Raw genomic sequence first — 16,126 nt, 5'->3', positions numbered from 1 at the left:
TAGATGTTATATTTTAGCATTCTTAGCTAGATGTAATCTTTTATTTTTTTAAGGGCTAGGGACTAAACCCAGGGCCTTTTGCATGTGAGGCAAGCACTCTTACCAACTGAGCTATATTCCCAGCCCTATCTCTTGTTATTCTTAGCTCTAGAGTTGGTGGAACCTATAGGAAGCTAAAGACACTTAGGTTTAACAATACTGGAATGTAGTCACTGGGGAGGCTGGCAGACCAGATACAGTGGTTGGTAGTAAATGAGTAGTATAAGAGACTAAAAACAGCCAAAGTCAATTTGGGATCTGAATCTGTAATATTCTTTCTCTCCACACTGAGATGTTATAGTCATTCAAAAGCAGTTTGCAGGATTTTTTTTTTTTTAATATTTATTTTTTAGTTCTCGTCGGACACAACATCTTTGTTGGTATGTGGTGCTGAGGATCGAACCCAGGCCGCACGCATGCCAGGCGAGCGCGCTACCGCTGAGCCACATCCCCATACCCAGTTTGCAGGATTTTTAACACAGATGTGGCCTCTTTAGAGAATAGATTTAGCCCCTACTAAACTGTCAACTAAACTAGGTTCCTCCTTACTGAACTGAGTCTAATGAAGATTTTTTTTAAATGTATTTTACACACACACACACACACACACACACACACACACACACAATCAGCTATCACTTTCACTCTAGCACAGTTCTGTTCCCCCATGTGTTAAGCATTTATTGGGTATTTTAATATGCTTTGTAGACTCCTATGATAAAGCAACAAGCTATCTTTGTCTCTTTTTAGAGTTCCTGCTGCACATTTCCTTTCAAAATATTCTCCCTTAGTCTAATGAAAAATGAGACAGGCCTATGTTTAATGTCAGTGAATTAAACTTTAAAAAAGGAAGTACTAGAATGGCAGAAGTTGTAATGTCCCAACTGCAACACGTAAATAATATACAGTCAAGCATTTATTTTATTTTATTTTTTAGGTGATCACCATATAATGGAAACCAAATGTAAAGAACTGAACTCCTGGAGTCAAGGAGAGACACCTGAAGGTGAAGGGACTAAGAGTAGATCACGAGTCCTAGTCAAGCACAACTCAAAAACCCAGCCCGGAATGCGCGCCTGCGCAGTACGAATCCTCCTGCGCACAAGCTCGGCCGGAAGGGCTGAGGCGGGCGGGGGCGGGGATAGAGTTGCTAGGAGAACGCGATGACGCTATGGGCCCCCGCGCTCTTTTCTACCAATAGGCGACGCGTGCCGCAGTGACGCGCTGAGTGCGTCATGCTGACGACGCGCGAAGGGCACGGATCTGAGGACCCGGAGGACATTCGGCCTCTATGAGCCGCAGCCTTTCCGAGGGAGCGGTCGGGTGTTCGCCATCTTAAGGAGTGAGTGTGGTTCGGCCTTCCCCGCGGTGGGTGTTGGGAGCGGATCCTGGAGCCCCTATGGGGCAGCTGCTTGGCAGTAGGCCCGGTTGGGCACGGCCTCTTAGGGAAGGCGCCGTGACCTCCTCAAGGGCGCGGAGCCGAGAAGGAAGAAGGCCCCTCTTTGGGTCCCAGTGACATTGACGGGCTCCTTGCCTTTCCTCTAACCGCCGCTTCCTCCTCTCTTAGGAAGATGTATTCGTCCGTGGTCCACCTGGCGCGGGCGAACCCCTTCAACGCGCCACACCTGCAGCTGGTGCACGATGGCCTCTCGGGGCCCAGCAGCAGCCCCACCGGGCCCCCAGGCCCTCCTCGACGTTCCCGCAACCTGGCAGCCGCCGCTGTGGAAGGTGAGATCAGACAGCCCCGATGCAGTTGTCAAGGCCACTGTTGCCCCGCTCTGCCTTTGAGGCCTGGGCATACCCTGGAGGACAGGGAAGGCGCCAGCCCGTTGCACCGCAGTGTATGGCACCACAGTTGCTTGCCCTGGGATGTTACCCTTTTGCCCGGTAGGCTGGTGTCGGATCCTTGGCCCTCCCTCAAGGGCGTGGAAAGGCCTAGGCCCAGCGTCTTTCCGTGACCTCTCTGTCCCCAAAGGAATAGAGGCAGACAAGGCTTCAATAGCTTCTTATCTTTTTTTCTTTGAGTCTGCCTGATCAGCAGACTTTGGGTAAAGTCTTCTTCCTAATCGCTGCCCACCTATTGTTCTAACTGTATCACCTGTTCTTTAATTTGCCTTTAATTTTCTTAAAAATATTCTTCCCCAACTCATATTTCCCAAGCTTTAGTTAAAGCAGGGTAAATGATCTTTTTTTGTTTTAATGCTACTGGTGGAGAAGGTGACTTATGACCCCAGGTAGACAGAGGAGATAATTGGTGGGCATCCCTTTGGGCTTATCTCTTGGGATTCAGGGTGGTTGGGCCCAGCTCTAATTTAATTGTGTGTGTTTTAAATCCCAGTGGAGCGTATATACAGAGAAAACCTGAAAACGGAATTGTAGGAGTCCTGAGAATGTTACCTCCATTGTGCCTGTAAAATGGAAAGTTGTTTTTTACCCCCAGTCATTCATGTGCTTCTGTTGTGTCTTTAGTGTGGATTAAAAGTCCTTACACTCTCATTCTCTTTCAATGTAATAAGTTAAAGCTAACATTTGTATATGACATGTATTTGCAGGAATTGTGTATGCTTATATTGTAGGAGTTCATTAAAGAGGGGTTAGTAATTGATAGTTGCTGGGGTAAACTTTTGAAATTTTCGCAAGCTTGTTACATGTCAGGTGCTCTGAGTTCCATTTGTATTCTGAAGCTGCTATTTGATGTTTATTTTAATTGAGGGATCTATTAATGTAGAGGATTTTTAAAAATTAATATGGCAAAATAAGAGACAATAGTATCTCAGACACAAAATCCTAATAATTTTTAAATGATCTGATCTTGACGGTGGATTTCTTGAAATTTGCAATAGACGGAAAGCCACTTAATTTTAAATGTTGGCCAAAACTGTTTAGCTGTGATAGTACTATTTCACAGGGAAGCAGTTTTCTTTCATCACCATGGCCTTTATCATCTCTAAAGAAGTTCTTACTTGGTTTTTTTTTTCCCCCCCAATCAGAACAGTATAGCTGTGACTATGGATCTGGCAGATTCTTTATCCTTTGTGGACTTGGAGGAATTATTAGTTGTGGCACAACACATACAGCATTGGTTCCTCTAGATCTGGTTAAATGCAGAATGCAGGTTTGTCTTGCATGCTGGACTAAAATATTGTTGAAGCATGGCTGTTGTAAGATGTAGATATCTACTAACAGGCTGTGTGGAAACCTAACTGTCCAGGAGGTAAGTTGATGACCAGTAACAAAAGAGTTTTTTTTATTAAAATGCATGGTGTGTCTTATCTTATTACAGAGTACAGTTGTGAATATGGCTCCATGAAGTTTTATGCACTGTGTGGCTTTGGTGGGGTCTTAAGTTGTGGGCTGACACACACTGCTGTCGTTCCTCTGGATTTAGTGAAATGTCGTATGCAGGTTTGTATTGAGATGATGACATTCAGCATATCTTTTCTATATGATTTAATTCTAAGTAATCTTCAAGGGTTTCCCAAATGAAAAGAATTTGAAGGTATTACAACTTGCTAGAAGCTTCAGTAGAAAACCAAACCCTAATTTTTTTTTTTTTTTTTTTTAAACTATGTGGTCTTTATGTTTTTAGTGTTTTAAATCCATGGAATGCCTCTTTCTAGAAAGCATGACTCTTTCCTCCTGGTTTTCAGTTCTGGCTAGAGTAGCCTTTCAAGGTCTCCTGGTTCTTTATGCCCCAAATAATCACCCTTCAAGCAGTTAACATGTCAATGCAGGTAATCAGTCTTTGTATGCTAATGTGAAGTGACTTTTAAGTCCTTAAATATTGATAAGACCAAGGCATAGAGTTCATGTGAGTTTTTTTTTAAAATATTTTTTTAGTTGTAGATGAACACAATATCCTTATTTATTTTTATATAGTGCTGAAGTTCAAAGCCAGTGCCTCACATGTGCTAGGTAAGGGCTCTACCACTGAGCCACAACCCCAGCCCCTAATTTTTTAAAAATGATCTTGATATCTTAGTATGAAAAGTTTGTGGGCTTAGTTATTCGTATATCTATTTATGTTTTCTTAAGATTTGAATATATTTTAATTAAGATTATTGAAACAAAAATAATCAAACATCAAAAATTTATTTGTCCCAAACAGGATTAGAAGTCTACTTACCTAAAAGAGAAAGGAGGTGAAATATTAGGAAGGAGAGAGGAAGGTGATGTATACCAGCCCTTGTAGTACTGGCAGAAATAGTGAGATAAGCTTTTTCCCATTTGTTAACAGAATGGATATGAAATGTGCCTTTGCTAAAACTTATTGAATGTCTCTGGAAGTGAATTTAATTTCTTAAGTCAAAGAGATTCTTATTGCATTGATGTATCTTCTAAAATAGTTTACTGTCTAATTCATAAGATTTTATAATCTGCCTAGAGGACTAGCATATCAGGAATACAGACTTACCTACTATTAAGACAGTAGCTTCAAAACTAGTTTTTTAAAAAATAATGGGAATTATGCCAGGAATGGTGGCATATGCCTGTAATTCCAGTAGCTTGGGAGACTGAAGCAGGAGGATTGAGAGTTCAAAGCCAGCCTCAGCAAAAGTGAGGCTCTAAGAAACTCAGTGAGACCCTGTCTCTAAATAAAATACAAAATAAGGCTGGGGATGTGGCTCAGTAGTTGAATGCCCCTGAGTTCAATCCCCAGTACCAAAGAAAAAGAAAAAAGTAATAATGGGAATTAGATGGTAAGAAACCATCAGTTTTTTTTTTTTTGTTGTTGTTGGAATTTTACCCTCTTAACTATCCCTTCAAGATTTATGACTCAGCTTAATGTAAAAAAGTTTCTATTTATAAAAGACATAGATATTAACCTGATAGTGTGTTAAAACTCTATTTACCTTGTGTAGTTACTGAAATTTTATTTTAGAACCAAAAGGGAAAAAATTATATGAGAAGTGTTAGATCTTTGTTGCATTTGATTTTTTTTCCTTTTTCATAAAGGTGGACCCCCAGAAGTACAAAGGCATATTTAATGGATTCTCAGTTACACTTAAGGAAGATGGTGTTCGTGGTTTGGCTAAAGGATGGGCTCCAACTTTCATTGGCTACTCTATGCAAGGGCTTTGCAAGTTTGGCTTTTATGAAGTCTTCAAAGTCTTGTATAGCAACATGCTTGGTGAGGTACGTGATTTAACTTTTAAACTGAAAGTCTTAAATAATTTCTTAGCTTTTGGTTGACTCAACTTATTTTACAACTGAAGAAATGGTCCTCCAAAGAGTAAGCAATCTATTTCAAGTCATAGGCTGTTTTAGCAGAGACAGGATGAGAAACAAAAGCATTTCATAAAATTTCAGTGCTCTTTTCCTTTTGCAGTGTTGCTTTCTAAATAATTTGGATTGAGGTTCACTTCTTTGAAAAAGGAGGATTCTGGGATTCCTTTGTGTAGGGCTAACTATACCTTGCAACCAGATATTCAAAAAATGTTCACATTTGGTTCATGAAGTTACAACTTATGAGATACAACATATATTAAGTCTCATATTGTGTGTTATCTAGGGACTGACTGTGTGATAAATACAAAGGTCTGAAATTATCACCTAAATTGAAAATAGCCAATGTTCCAGCAATGTACATGCCTCCTTATGTTTTGTTTTTTAGGAGAACGCCTATCTCTGGCGCACATCACTGTATTTGGCTGCTTCTGCCAGTGCTGAATTCTTTGCTGACATTGCCCTGGCTCCTATGGAAGCTACTAAAGTTCGGATTCAAACCCAACCAGGTTATGCCAACACTTTGAGGGATGCAGCTCCCAAAATGTATAAGGAAGAAGGCTTAAAAGCGTAAGTAAACACTTGGCTAAAAATACTTTCATTGTTTAGCATTAAGCCCAGCAGACTTACTGTCTCTATTATGTTATTTAATGTTATCATCTTTTTTTTTAATATTTAATTTTTTTTTAGTTGTAGTTGGACCAATACCTATATTTTCACTTATTTACTTTTATGTGGTGCTGAGGATTGAACCCAGCATCTCGCACATGTGAGGCGAGCGCTCTACTGCTGAGCCACAACACCAGTCCTTAATGTCTTATTTACCCATGTCTAGAACCTAAATTCTAGGGGCAAAAGTTCTGTTAGTACATGGTTTGAGCCCTGAATTAAGCCCAAACACTTACTGTTTGGCCCAAATATTTACTATTTGCTTTTGGGAGAACTTGTTAGAACTCATGTGATCCATTCATAGTTAAGAATTTGCCTGTAGTCAGGCCACAACATGCTTCCTTAGATCCACCTTTGTGGATGAGTCTTGGGCTGAGTTCTACTTGTAAACTTCTTGTTTCTTGTAGTTTCCAGTCAAAGAACATCCGGCAACTTTTTTGGTTGTATAGTCAAAGGTGCTTGAGTCATTGGCATGTGAGATCAATATACCTGCATGCTAGTCTAAGGTTCTGATGGAAATGGCATGCAGTTACGCTGTCATTTTTTACTATCAGGACTCGATTGGTGTGCGGACACTTAAGTTAATGATGAAAATATCAGCTAGATTAACATATGCAAATGTATAAATAAGTCTCCTAATTTCCTAGATTCTACAAGGGAGTTGCTCCTCTCTGGATGAGACAGATACCATACACCATGATGAAGTTTGCCTGCTTTGAACGTACTGTTGAAGCATTGTACAAGTTTGTGGTTCCTAAGCCCCGAAGTGAATGTACAAAGGCAGAACAGCTGGTTGTAACGTTTGTGGCAGGTTACATAGGTAAGAGTTATTTGGAACACATTTTTCTGTGAAATTAAGGGCTAATAATTGTTTTCATTATTGACCTCTTCTGTGGGGAAAAAGTATTCCAAAGGTTACAAAGCGGTTTTATCTTCCCATAATGTTTTTTTTTTTTTTTTTTGGTACAGGATTGAAATCAGGGGCACTTAATCATTGAGGCACATCCCCAGCCCTTTTTTAGAGATAGGGTCTCACTGAGTTGTTTAGGACCTCCTCAAGTTGCTGAGGCTGGCTTTGTAATCATGATCCTCCTGCTTCAGCCTCTAGAGCCGCTGGGATTACAGGCATGCACCATTGTGCCCATTTTCCCATAACATTTTATATGTCCTTTTGGATTCATAAGTACTTTCTAACTAATCTAAAAGGATTGTTTTATGGTTAGACTTGGGAATATATGTATTGATCTGCACCATTTTACAAAAAATTTATCAAAAACTGTTTTTTGAGTTCCTGGGATTGAACCCAGGGGCGCTTTACCACTTGGTCACATTCCATCCGTTTTCATTTTTTATTTTGAGATATGGGATCCTGATAAGTTGCCATGATTACAACAGATTTTTTTTTAAAAGAGAGAATTTTTAATATTTATTTTTTAATTATTGGTGAACACAACATCTTTGTTTGTATGTGGTGCTGAGGATCGAACCCGGGCTGCACGCATGCCAGGCGAGCGCGCTACCGCTTGAGCCACATCCCCAGCGACAACAGATTTTTTTAAAAGATATTTATTTTTTAGTTGTAGTTGGACACAATACCTTTATTTCACTTATTTTTATGTGGTGCTGAAGATCGAACCCAGGGTCTCAAACATGCGAGGCAAGCGCTCTACCGCTGAGCCACAACTCCAGCCCACAACAAATTTTTAATAAAGAGGAAGTATTGACTAAAATCTAATAAAAACTGAAAGAATTGTTCATTTTTACATAGAATAGACTGCTTTATAATCTAACCAGTCTCACCTGAATTCTTTATTTCTTTCTCTTTTTTTTTTTTTTAATAATGAGGTCTCACTATGTTGCTGACATCTTGAACTCCTAGGCTAAAGAGAACCTCTTTCCTCAGCCTCCTGAGTAGTGGGACTATAGGCCTATGCCACCATGTCCAGCTAAAATCTGGTTTTCTAAATAAAATTATAAGTTTATTCTCAGAGGCATGGAAAAGGGAGGCTGACTATGACTTTTTTTTAACTGATCCATATTGAATCATTTATCTTGACTTTTTTTTTCAGCTGGAGTCTTTTGTGCAATTGTTTCTCACCCTGCTGATTCTGTAGTGTCTGTGCTGAATAAAGAGAAAGGTAGCAGTGCTTCTCAAGTCCTTCAGAGACTTGGATTTAAAGGTAAGGTGAATTTTTTCCCCTTGATTAGAGAAAGAACAACACTTGGGTATATTGCATTTTTTTTCATTTATATTTCCTGTTTGGACCAGGTGTGTGGAAGGGACTCTTTGCCCGTATCATCATGATTGGTACTCTTACTGCACTACAGTGGTTCATCTATGACTCTGTGAAGGTCTACTTCAGGCTCCCTCGCCCTCCTCCACCTGAGATGCCAGAGTCTCTGAAGAAGAAGCTTGGGTTAACTCAGTAAATAGAATCAAAGTAAATGGACTGAATCTGCTTGTTGATCAGTGTTGAAGAAAGTGCAAAAGGAACTTTTATATATTTGACAGTGTAGGAAATTCCTGGTATATAATCACTGTAGGACCCTTGCTTAAGGCAAGAGTTTCAAACTTAACTGCTGAAATAAACCCATCTGTTCGTGATTTATCTGTGAGAGTTGTTTTTTTGTTGTTGTTGTATTGTACTAAGGAGTGAATCCAGGAGTGTGCTGCCTCTCAGTTACTACCCCTGGCCCTTTTTAATTTTACTTTGAGACAGGGTCTTGCTAAATTGTCTCGTCTGGCTTTGAACTTGCAATCTTTTGCTTCTGCTTCGGCCTCTGAATTTGCTGGGATTATAGGCATGTGTTACTGTGCCCAACATGTTAATAATTATTTTAAAACTATAGTGTTTCTAAAGATTTAACCCTGAAATAGTTGGAAAGAATTAAGTATGAATTAAGACTGCCTGGGGGAAAAAAGCAAACTAACTATTGGTGGTTGACTAGTCTGTATTTATAAAGTGTCGTGTCTGTTTTTAATTTTTTTTTTTTTTGTAGTTGTAGATGGGGACAGCATGCCTTCATTTTATTTGCTTATTTTTTTTATGTGGTGCTGAGGATTGAACCCAGTGTCTCACACATACTAGGCAAATGCTCTGCCACTGAGTCACAACCTCAGCCCATGTCTCCAGTTTTCTCATTCAAAAAGTTCCATTTTAAGGAGACATTCTAAATCTTCAAAAATGTGATTTAGTAGTTAGATATGGCTATTCATTTTTGGTTTATTTTGACTAATTTCAGCATGAAATCAAATTTTCACAGTCTGTACTATTTAAAAAAATTTTTTTTTTCAGTTGTTATGAACCTTCTTTATTTATATGCAATGCTGAGACTCAAACCCAGGGCCTCACACATGTGAGGCAAACCCTCTACCACTGAGCCACAACCCAGACCAGCCTGGAGGTTTTTTTTTTTTTTTTTGGAGGGGTGAGTATCAGGGATTGAATTTGGGGTACTAAACCACTGAGCCACATCCCTAGCCCAAATTTGTATTTTATTTAGAGATGTGGTCTCACGGAGTTGCTTAGCCCCTCGCTAATGCTGAGGCTGGCTTTGAACTCATGATTCTCCTGTCTCAGCCTCCTGAGCTGCTGAGATTACAGGTGTGTGCCACCATACCTAGCAGTCTATACTACTACTTTTTTTTTTTTTTTTTAGACATTTATTTCTTAGTTCTTGGCGGACACAACATCTTTGTTTGTATGTGGTGCTGAGGATCGAACCCGGGCCGCAGGCATGCCAGGCGAGCGCGCTACCGCTTGAGCCACATCCCCAGCCCAATTTTTTTTTTTTTTTGGTAGATGTTGATGGACCTTTATTTTCTTTATTTATTTATATGTGGTATTGAGAATTGAACCCAGTACCTCACATGTTAGGCAAGTGCTCTACCACTGAGTCACAGACCCAGCCCCAACTTGTACTATTTTTAATGCTAATATATTTGTTGATCCTTTTTTAGTAAAAGAAAGTAATCCAAATTAGGCTAATTCCCAGAATGATAGTAAAGGACCAAAACAATTGATATTTGATAACCTAATTCTCTTCACACAAATCTGAGTTTATAAATTACAGGAAATTTAAACCATTTGGTTTTGGTTTTCAAAAAAAGTTGCTGCTTGAAAACCGAACTAGGTGAATGTATTTTACCTTGAGGTTGTTAGGTATAGTATCTGGGTAGTTTTAAACAAGCTCTAATACAGATGGTGACTTCAGATAAGAAATTTCTAAGTTTTCAAGTGAGAAAAAGAAATGTTCTTCCATATCCTAAGGTTAGTGAACTAAATTTAGAAGCCAGATACATCTAGTTGCATGTTAACTTTATATCATGACCTTATCTCATTGATGCAACAGAGAGAGAAGGAAGAATTGCAGGTGCAAAATTGGACCAAAGTATTAAAAGGTAGAGTAAGGAGTCTTATATAAGCCCAACCACGTGGTGGCTGTGGTACTTTACAGTATTAACAGTGTGTTAGTTATTGTTGTAGAACAGTGCTCACATTTAATGGTATAATATCTCAAACTTCCTTTGGGTTTGAAATTCAGGAGTATCTGCTGGATTCTTCTGGCTGTGGGTCTTATGAAGGTCTTAAGCTTTTCACTTTTCTGGGCTGGAAAGGTGCTCTTAACCTTGTTAGTGCCTCAGCCTTTCCATAGCATCTAAGCTCAGAAGCCTCAGAACACCTTGCCTTGGTGGGCCTTTCAGGGCTCTGGTGGAATGAAGTTGAAGCTGACAATTTTAGGACCTGACCTTCAAGGTCACCTTAACACAACTTCCATCATACTCTAGGTTATAAGAATCCAGATTTGGGGGCTGGGGATGTGGCTCAAGCGGTAGCGTGCTCGCCTGGCATGCCTGAGGTCTGGAGTTCAATCCTCAGCACCACATACAAACAAAGATGTTGTGTCCACTGAAAACTAAAATAAATAAATAACACCCTCTCTCTCTAAAAATAAATAAATAAATAAAAATTAAAAAAAAAAAAAAAGAATCCAGATTTAAGGGAAAATAAGGGTAGACTCTGTTGCTGGGAGGAATGTCAGCCACAAGTTGGAATTAGAAATAACATTGATGTAGCAACCCCAAAATGAATGGTGGACCTAAAAACTATTCCAGTTATAGTTCAGCTAACTTCCCCACCATGAGGAATTTCCACTGCCAGAATTGCAGGATTCAAGTATTGTTTTCAAGAGATAACAGGTTTTATTTTTGGATATTTGCTTGCTCTCTATAATTAGATGTATTTTCAAGTCATGAATGATAAGTATAAGCCATTTTATCCTCAAAATCCAAGTAAAATTTTGCGAGTTCTCATTTCAGATTTAAAGTTTATTAATTATAAAAATACACATTCTAATAAGGAACTTTTAATAGCATACATATTGGTGTTTTTTTTAACATTTAATAAAATTTCTAATATCAATTTCATGAAGTAAAACCCAGGAGAATGGAAGTTTAGTTGAATTGTGTTGTAATTTAGAGAAAAGGTAGCATTGCATTGAATTGTCTTTTTTCAGAGCAATTCAAACCAAGCTTGGTTTTGCTAAATTATTCCCACTGAATGATAGGTACAACAAAATTGAACAGAAAATGGAGTAACAGCTTAATTAAATCACTATTGTGTGAAAGCTTTGTGAAGTGTTTTGGCCATATTTTAAAGTGAATTTAATATTTTGTGATAGGATTTTTGAAATAGATCCATAATATTACTGAAGTGTTTGATGCCTGACAAATCTTGTTGAACCCTAGGGTGCTTTACCATGAACTGCATCCCTAGCTCTTTTTATTTTTTATTTGGAGTCGGGTCTTGCTAAATTGTTGAGGCTGGCCTTGAACTTATGATCTTACTGCCTCAGCCTTTCAAGTTGCTAGGATTACATGCATTTAAAAAAAAAAAGTATAATTGTTTACTGTTTCTTAAAACCAGAGCATTAACTAAACCCCCTTTTAGCTGACAATTCTGTGAGATCAGGAACACTTAATAATAACCAATAGTTACCTAGCTGTGTGTCTGAAGCACCAGTCCTGTTCTGGATATATTGTTTCATAAATGTTTTCAAACGAATGAAACAACTAAAGGAAAATGTATCTGCTTCCTATCTAGAGGAAGAGCTGTAGTCCTGGATCCATTAGTTGATCTAAGAGCTAAACTTGAATAGAGAAGGAAAAGGAATAGTCAACCTGTTCTGGAGCTATACTTGTGGCCTAAGAGCCTGAATAATAGACAAAGGTGGAACAGACACATGTCAGAGGTAGATAACTGGTTTACTAATAAGCTAAATCTTATAGCCTTCCTTAAAAGGGAGAGTGTGTTGAGATGTGATAATTAACTTTGTCTCAACCTGATAGGACCATGGTACCAAGATATTTGCTCCAGTAATTCTGGATATTTTTGAATGTTTTTTGGCTGAGATTAACATTTAAATCAGTACAGCATGGGCTGGGGATGGGGCTCAAGCAGTAGCGCGCTCGCCTGGCATGCGTGCGACCCAGTTTCGATCCTCAGCACCACATACAAAGATGTTGTGTCTGCTGAAAACTAAAAAATAAATATTAAAATTCTCTCTTAAAAAAAAAAAAAAACAAACAGCTGCCCCTTAAAAAAAAAAAATCAGTACAGCAGATTGCCCTTCATAACGTGGGTGGCAATACACATTCAATCAGTTGAAGGCTTGAATAGAACAAAGACTGACCTCCTTCCTGAGCAAGAAGGAATTCTGCCAGCAGCTGGCCTTCAGACTTCAACATCAGCTCTTGCCAAGGTCTCCAGCTAATGAGTCACCCTGCAAAGTTGGGACTTGCTATCATCCATAATCATGTGAGCCATTTGCTTATAAAAAATCTATGTACATAAACATTCCTATTGTTTCTATTTTTTTGGAGAAACCTCATTAATACAGAAGGTTCTGGTAATGACTCAATTTTTCATAAAAGGATACATAAAACATTTTCTGGTTAGTAGTTTGAAGGAAAGTTGGAGTCTGTTTAACCTCTTCTATGGCAAAAACCAAGGCTTAGAGATGAACTGCTCTGGTATGGTAATTAATACTCCTTTTTAGGTACCTAACTCTGCATCTAGACATCCTTTATGTTTGGCATTTGAAACTGGGGCTAATATTCTGTGGATTTTTTTAAAAAAGATCTTTTTATATTTTTTCTTTTATAATTTTATTGAAGAGTGATTGATTTCCTCTAAACTGCACATTTTTATTTATCTTGGGGGGGATACTGGGGATTTAACTCAGGGACACTCAACCACTAAGCCACATCCCCAGCCCTATTTTTTTATATTTTATTTATCATTGAGTTGTTTAACACCTCACTTTTGCTGAGGCTGGCTTTGAACTCCCAATCCTATCTCAGCCTCCCCAGATTCTGGGATTATAGGTGTGCACAACCATGCCCTGATAAACTGCAATTTTTTTTAAAAAAAATATTTTTTTAGTTGTAGATGGACACAATCTCTTTATTTTTATGTGGTGCTGAGGTTTGAATGCAGTGCCTCACATGTGCAAGACTGTACCACTGAGCTACAGCCCCAGTCCTAAACTACACATTTGTTGTTGTTGATAGACCTTTATTTTATTTATTTATATGTGGTGCTGAGAACCAAATCCAGTTCCTCACACATGCCAGGCAAGTGGGCTACCACTGAGCCCCAATCCTAAATTGCATATTTTTAAATTGTACAATCTGGTGAGTTTTGATGCATGTATCTACCAATAAAACCATCATAATGATGAGGATGATAAACATTCAAAATTTCTTTGTACCTCTTTGTAATCTTAACCTCCCTTCAACTCTATCCCAGGTGCAATGGTTATTTTTGTGTCAGTTTGACTGAGCTAAGGGGGATGCCCAGGAAACTTGTAAATGTTATTTCTGGATATATCTCTGAGGGTGTTTCCAGAAGAGATTAGCATTTCAATTGGCCTATTGAATAAAGATGACTCTCACTAATGTGGGTGGGCATGATCTCATCTATTAAGGTCCTGAGTGGAATGGAAAGGCAGAGGGTGAATTTTCCTGGGATACCCATTTTCTCCTGCTCTTGAGCATATACACCATCAGCTCTCTCAGTTCTCAGTCCTTTGAACTCAGATCCAATTACACAACTGGCTTTCCTGGTTCTCCAGCTTACAGGTGGCAGGTCAGGTTATGGGACAACTTGATCTCTTATTTGTGTGAGCCAATTCCAAAAATGTATCTCTATGCATATATCATCTCCTATTGGTTTTGTTTCTCTGGAGAATCCTAGTAAACTAGACAACCACTTTCTGTTACTAGATTTTCATTTTCTAGAATTTATGATTGGAATTGCCTATGATGTATGAAATGTTAGAACTTCCTTCTGTAGAGGCTTTAGCTACTCCTGTTCACATCACTACCACATATCAGCTGTGTTGCCTTGAGGCAGTCTGTGTCCAGGCTTGGCAAGGCCCCTGTGATCCACACCCATCCCTTCCCTGACCCCTTCTAGATGCCACCTTCTACCCTCTCTCTCTTTTTTCTAAGAGAGAATTTTTAAATATTTATTTTTAGTGTTCGGTGGACACAACATCTTTATTTTATTTTTATGTGGTGCTGAGGATCGAACCCAGGGCCTCACACATGCTAGGTGAGCACTCTACGGCTTAGCCCCTTCTATCCTGTTTTAGGTAACCTATTTGCTGTGTTCTGAATGTATCTATCCAAAATCCATGAGTTGAAACCTATTTAACCAACAGCAAGGTATTAAGAGGAGAGGCATTTGGGAATTGATGATGATGAAAAAGCCCTCATGAGTGAGGTAAGTGCCCTTATAAAATTGGCCTCAAAGAACTGCCTTGTACATAACTAGGAGAACTGTATGAACCAAAAAGCCCTCACCAGATAGAAATCTGCCAGTGAGGAGTAACTTAACATTGTTTATAGGCTGTCCAATTTTTTTTTTTTTAAAAGCATTCTTTATTGTTTAGACATGGCTAATTTTTACATCATCATATACTTATTGCTACAATGAATTCAAATATGTAGTTTCTTTTATACTAGACCAAACTAGGAAATCAAAACACAGTTGCCATCATTAAATTTTAATCTTCAGTGAACAGCATCACCACAAGGTTGGCCTGAAAACACTCAGATTATACCAGTTTTTGAAGGTTCCACATTTAAGTAGTGTAGGCATTGCAGTTACTTTCAGTTGTTTTCTTAAGTCATTATTTGAATCTTTTCAATAAGATTTTTTCTCCTACTTGGCAGTGGATGAACATATATTCTACACTAATATGCTTTCAGCCCCTCTCAAATGACTGGTTCTGCCTGCACACATTTGGGACACCAGCTTTTCCCTTCGGTGTCCTTAGAACCTGTAAAGTAGGCAAAATGGTCTTGCCGAGGTGCTGTTTCACAGCCTGATTGAACTCCTCAAAGCCCAACATGCTCACCTCCTTGAAGATAGCCATGGGTACTGTGTACTGCGGTGCTGGAGAAGCACTTGTTCTGCTGCTACAGGGAGGGACCCCCTGGGGGCAGAAAGCATCTGTCCAATTTTTGCTATGTATTATATAGCAGCCCAAATAGACTGACACTACTGTTTCTTTCCATAGTTTCTCAAAGCCATGAAAGACCCAGAAAGATTTACTTATCTGGGGCCAGGACTGTGGCTCAGTGGCAAAGCGCTTGCCTAGCATGTGTGTGGCACTGGGTTTGATCCTCGGCAACATATACAAAAATAAAATAAATAAAATAAAGGTATTAGGTCCATCTATAACTAAAAAGAATTAACAGAAAAAAAAAAGATTTACTTAGCTGATTCTTTTCCTGTAGCTCCTTGGCTATTCTTTTGAGTTTCTCTAACTGGATAATGAATGCTACAGTCCTGAACCCTGAGTAGTAGTCCCCTCCCCTATCCCATAACCCCCATACTTGGACTCAACCCAGGACTGCTATGCCACTGAGCTATTTTTTTTGAGACAGGGTTACTACATTGCCCAGGCTTTCCTTCAAACTTATGATCCTCCTGCCTCAGCCTCTCCAGTCACTGGGATTATAGGCGTGGGCCACTACACCTTGCTGGGATAGTTATTCAGTTAGGGTCCCAACCACATTATTTTAGTCAGTTTTTTTTTTCTCCTTTTTGTGGTGCTAGGGATTGAACCCATGGCCTTGTGCATAAATTCTACCAACTGAGTTATATCCCCAGCCCTTTAC

At 39.1% G+C, this 16,126-nt stretch overlaps 1 protein-coding gene, 1 non-coding gene and 1 pseudogene across 2 annotated transcripts; 2 read left to right on the top strand and 1 right to left on the bottom strand.

Annotated features, from left to right (window-relative positions):
* Positions 1-1,225: 1,225 nt before the first annotated feature.
* On the top strand, positions 1,226-8,543 carry Slc25a3 (solute carrier family 25 member 3). Its single transcript, XM_005322400.4, has 8 exons — positions 1,226-1,381; positions 1,607-1,767; positions 3,323-3,444; positions 4,996-5,175; positions 5,654-5,835; positions 6,582-6,754; positions 8,004-8,114; positions 8,204-8,543. The coding sequence occupies exons 2-8, from the start codon at positions 1,611-1,613 to the stop codon at positions 8,362-8,364; spliced, it is 1,086 nt and encodes a 361-aa protein (XP_005322457.1). The 5' UTR covers positions 1,226-1,381; positions 1,607-1,610; the 3' UTR covers positions 8,365-8,543.
* Positions 6,266-6,511, top strand: LOC120888786 (small nucleolar RNA SNORA53). Its single transcript, XR_005732472.2, has one exon. It is a non-coding gene; the product is annotated as a small nucleolar RNA SNORA53 (small nucleolar RNA).
* Positions 8,544-11,248: 2,705 nt separating the features above from the next.
* On the bottom strand, positions 11,249-16,023 carry LOC110597856 (thioredoxin domain-containing protein 17 pseudogene; annotated as a pseudogene).
* Between the last annotated feature and the right edge of the window lie 103 nt (positions 16,024-16,126).

Source organism: Ictidomys tridecemlineatus, chromosome 6 (assembly GCF_052094955.1).
Source record: "Ictidomys tridecemlineatus isolate mIctTri1 chromosome 6, mIctTri1.hap1, whole genome shotgun sequence".
Taxonomy (NCBI): domain Eukaryota; kingdom Metazoa; phylum Chordata; class Mammalia; order Rodentia; family Sciuridae; genus Ictidomys; species Ictidomys tridecemlineatus.
This window is presented reverse-complemented; position numbering and strand designations above follow the sequence as displayed.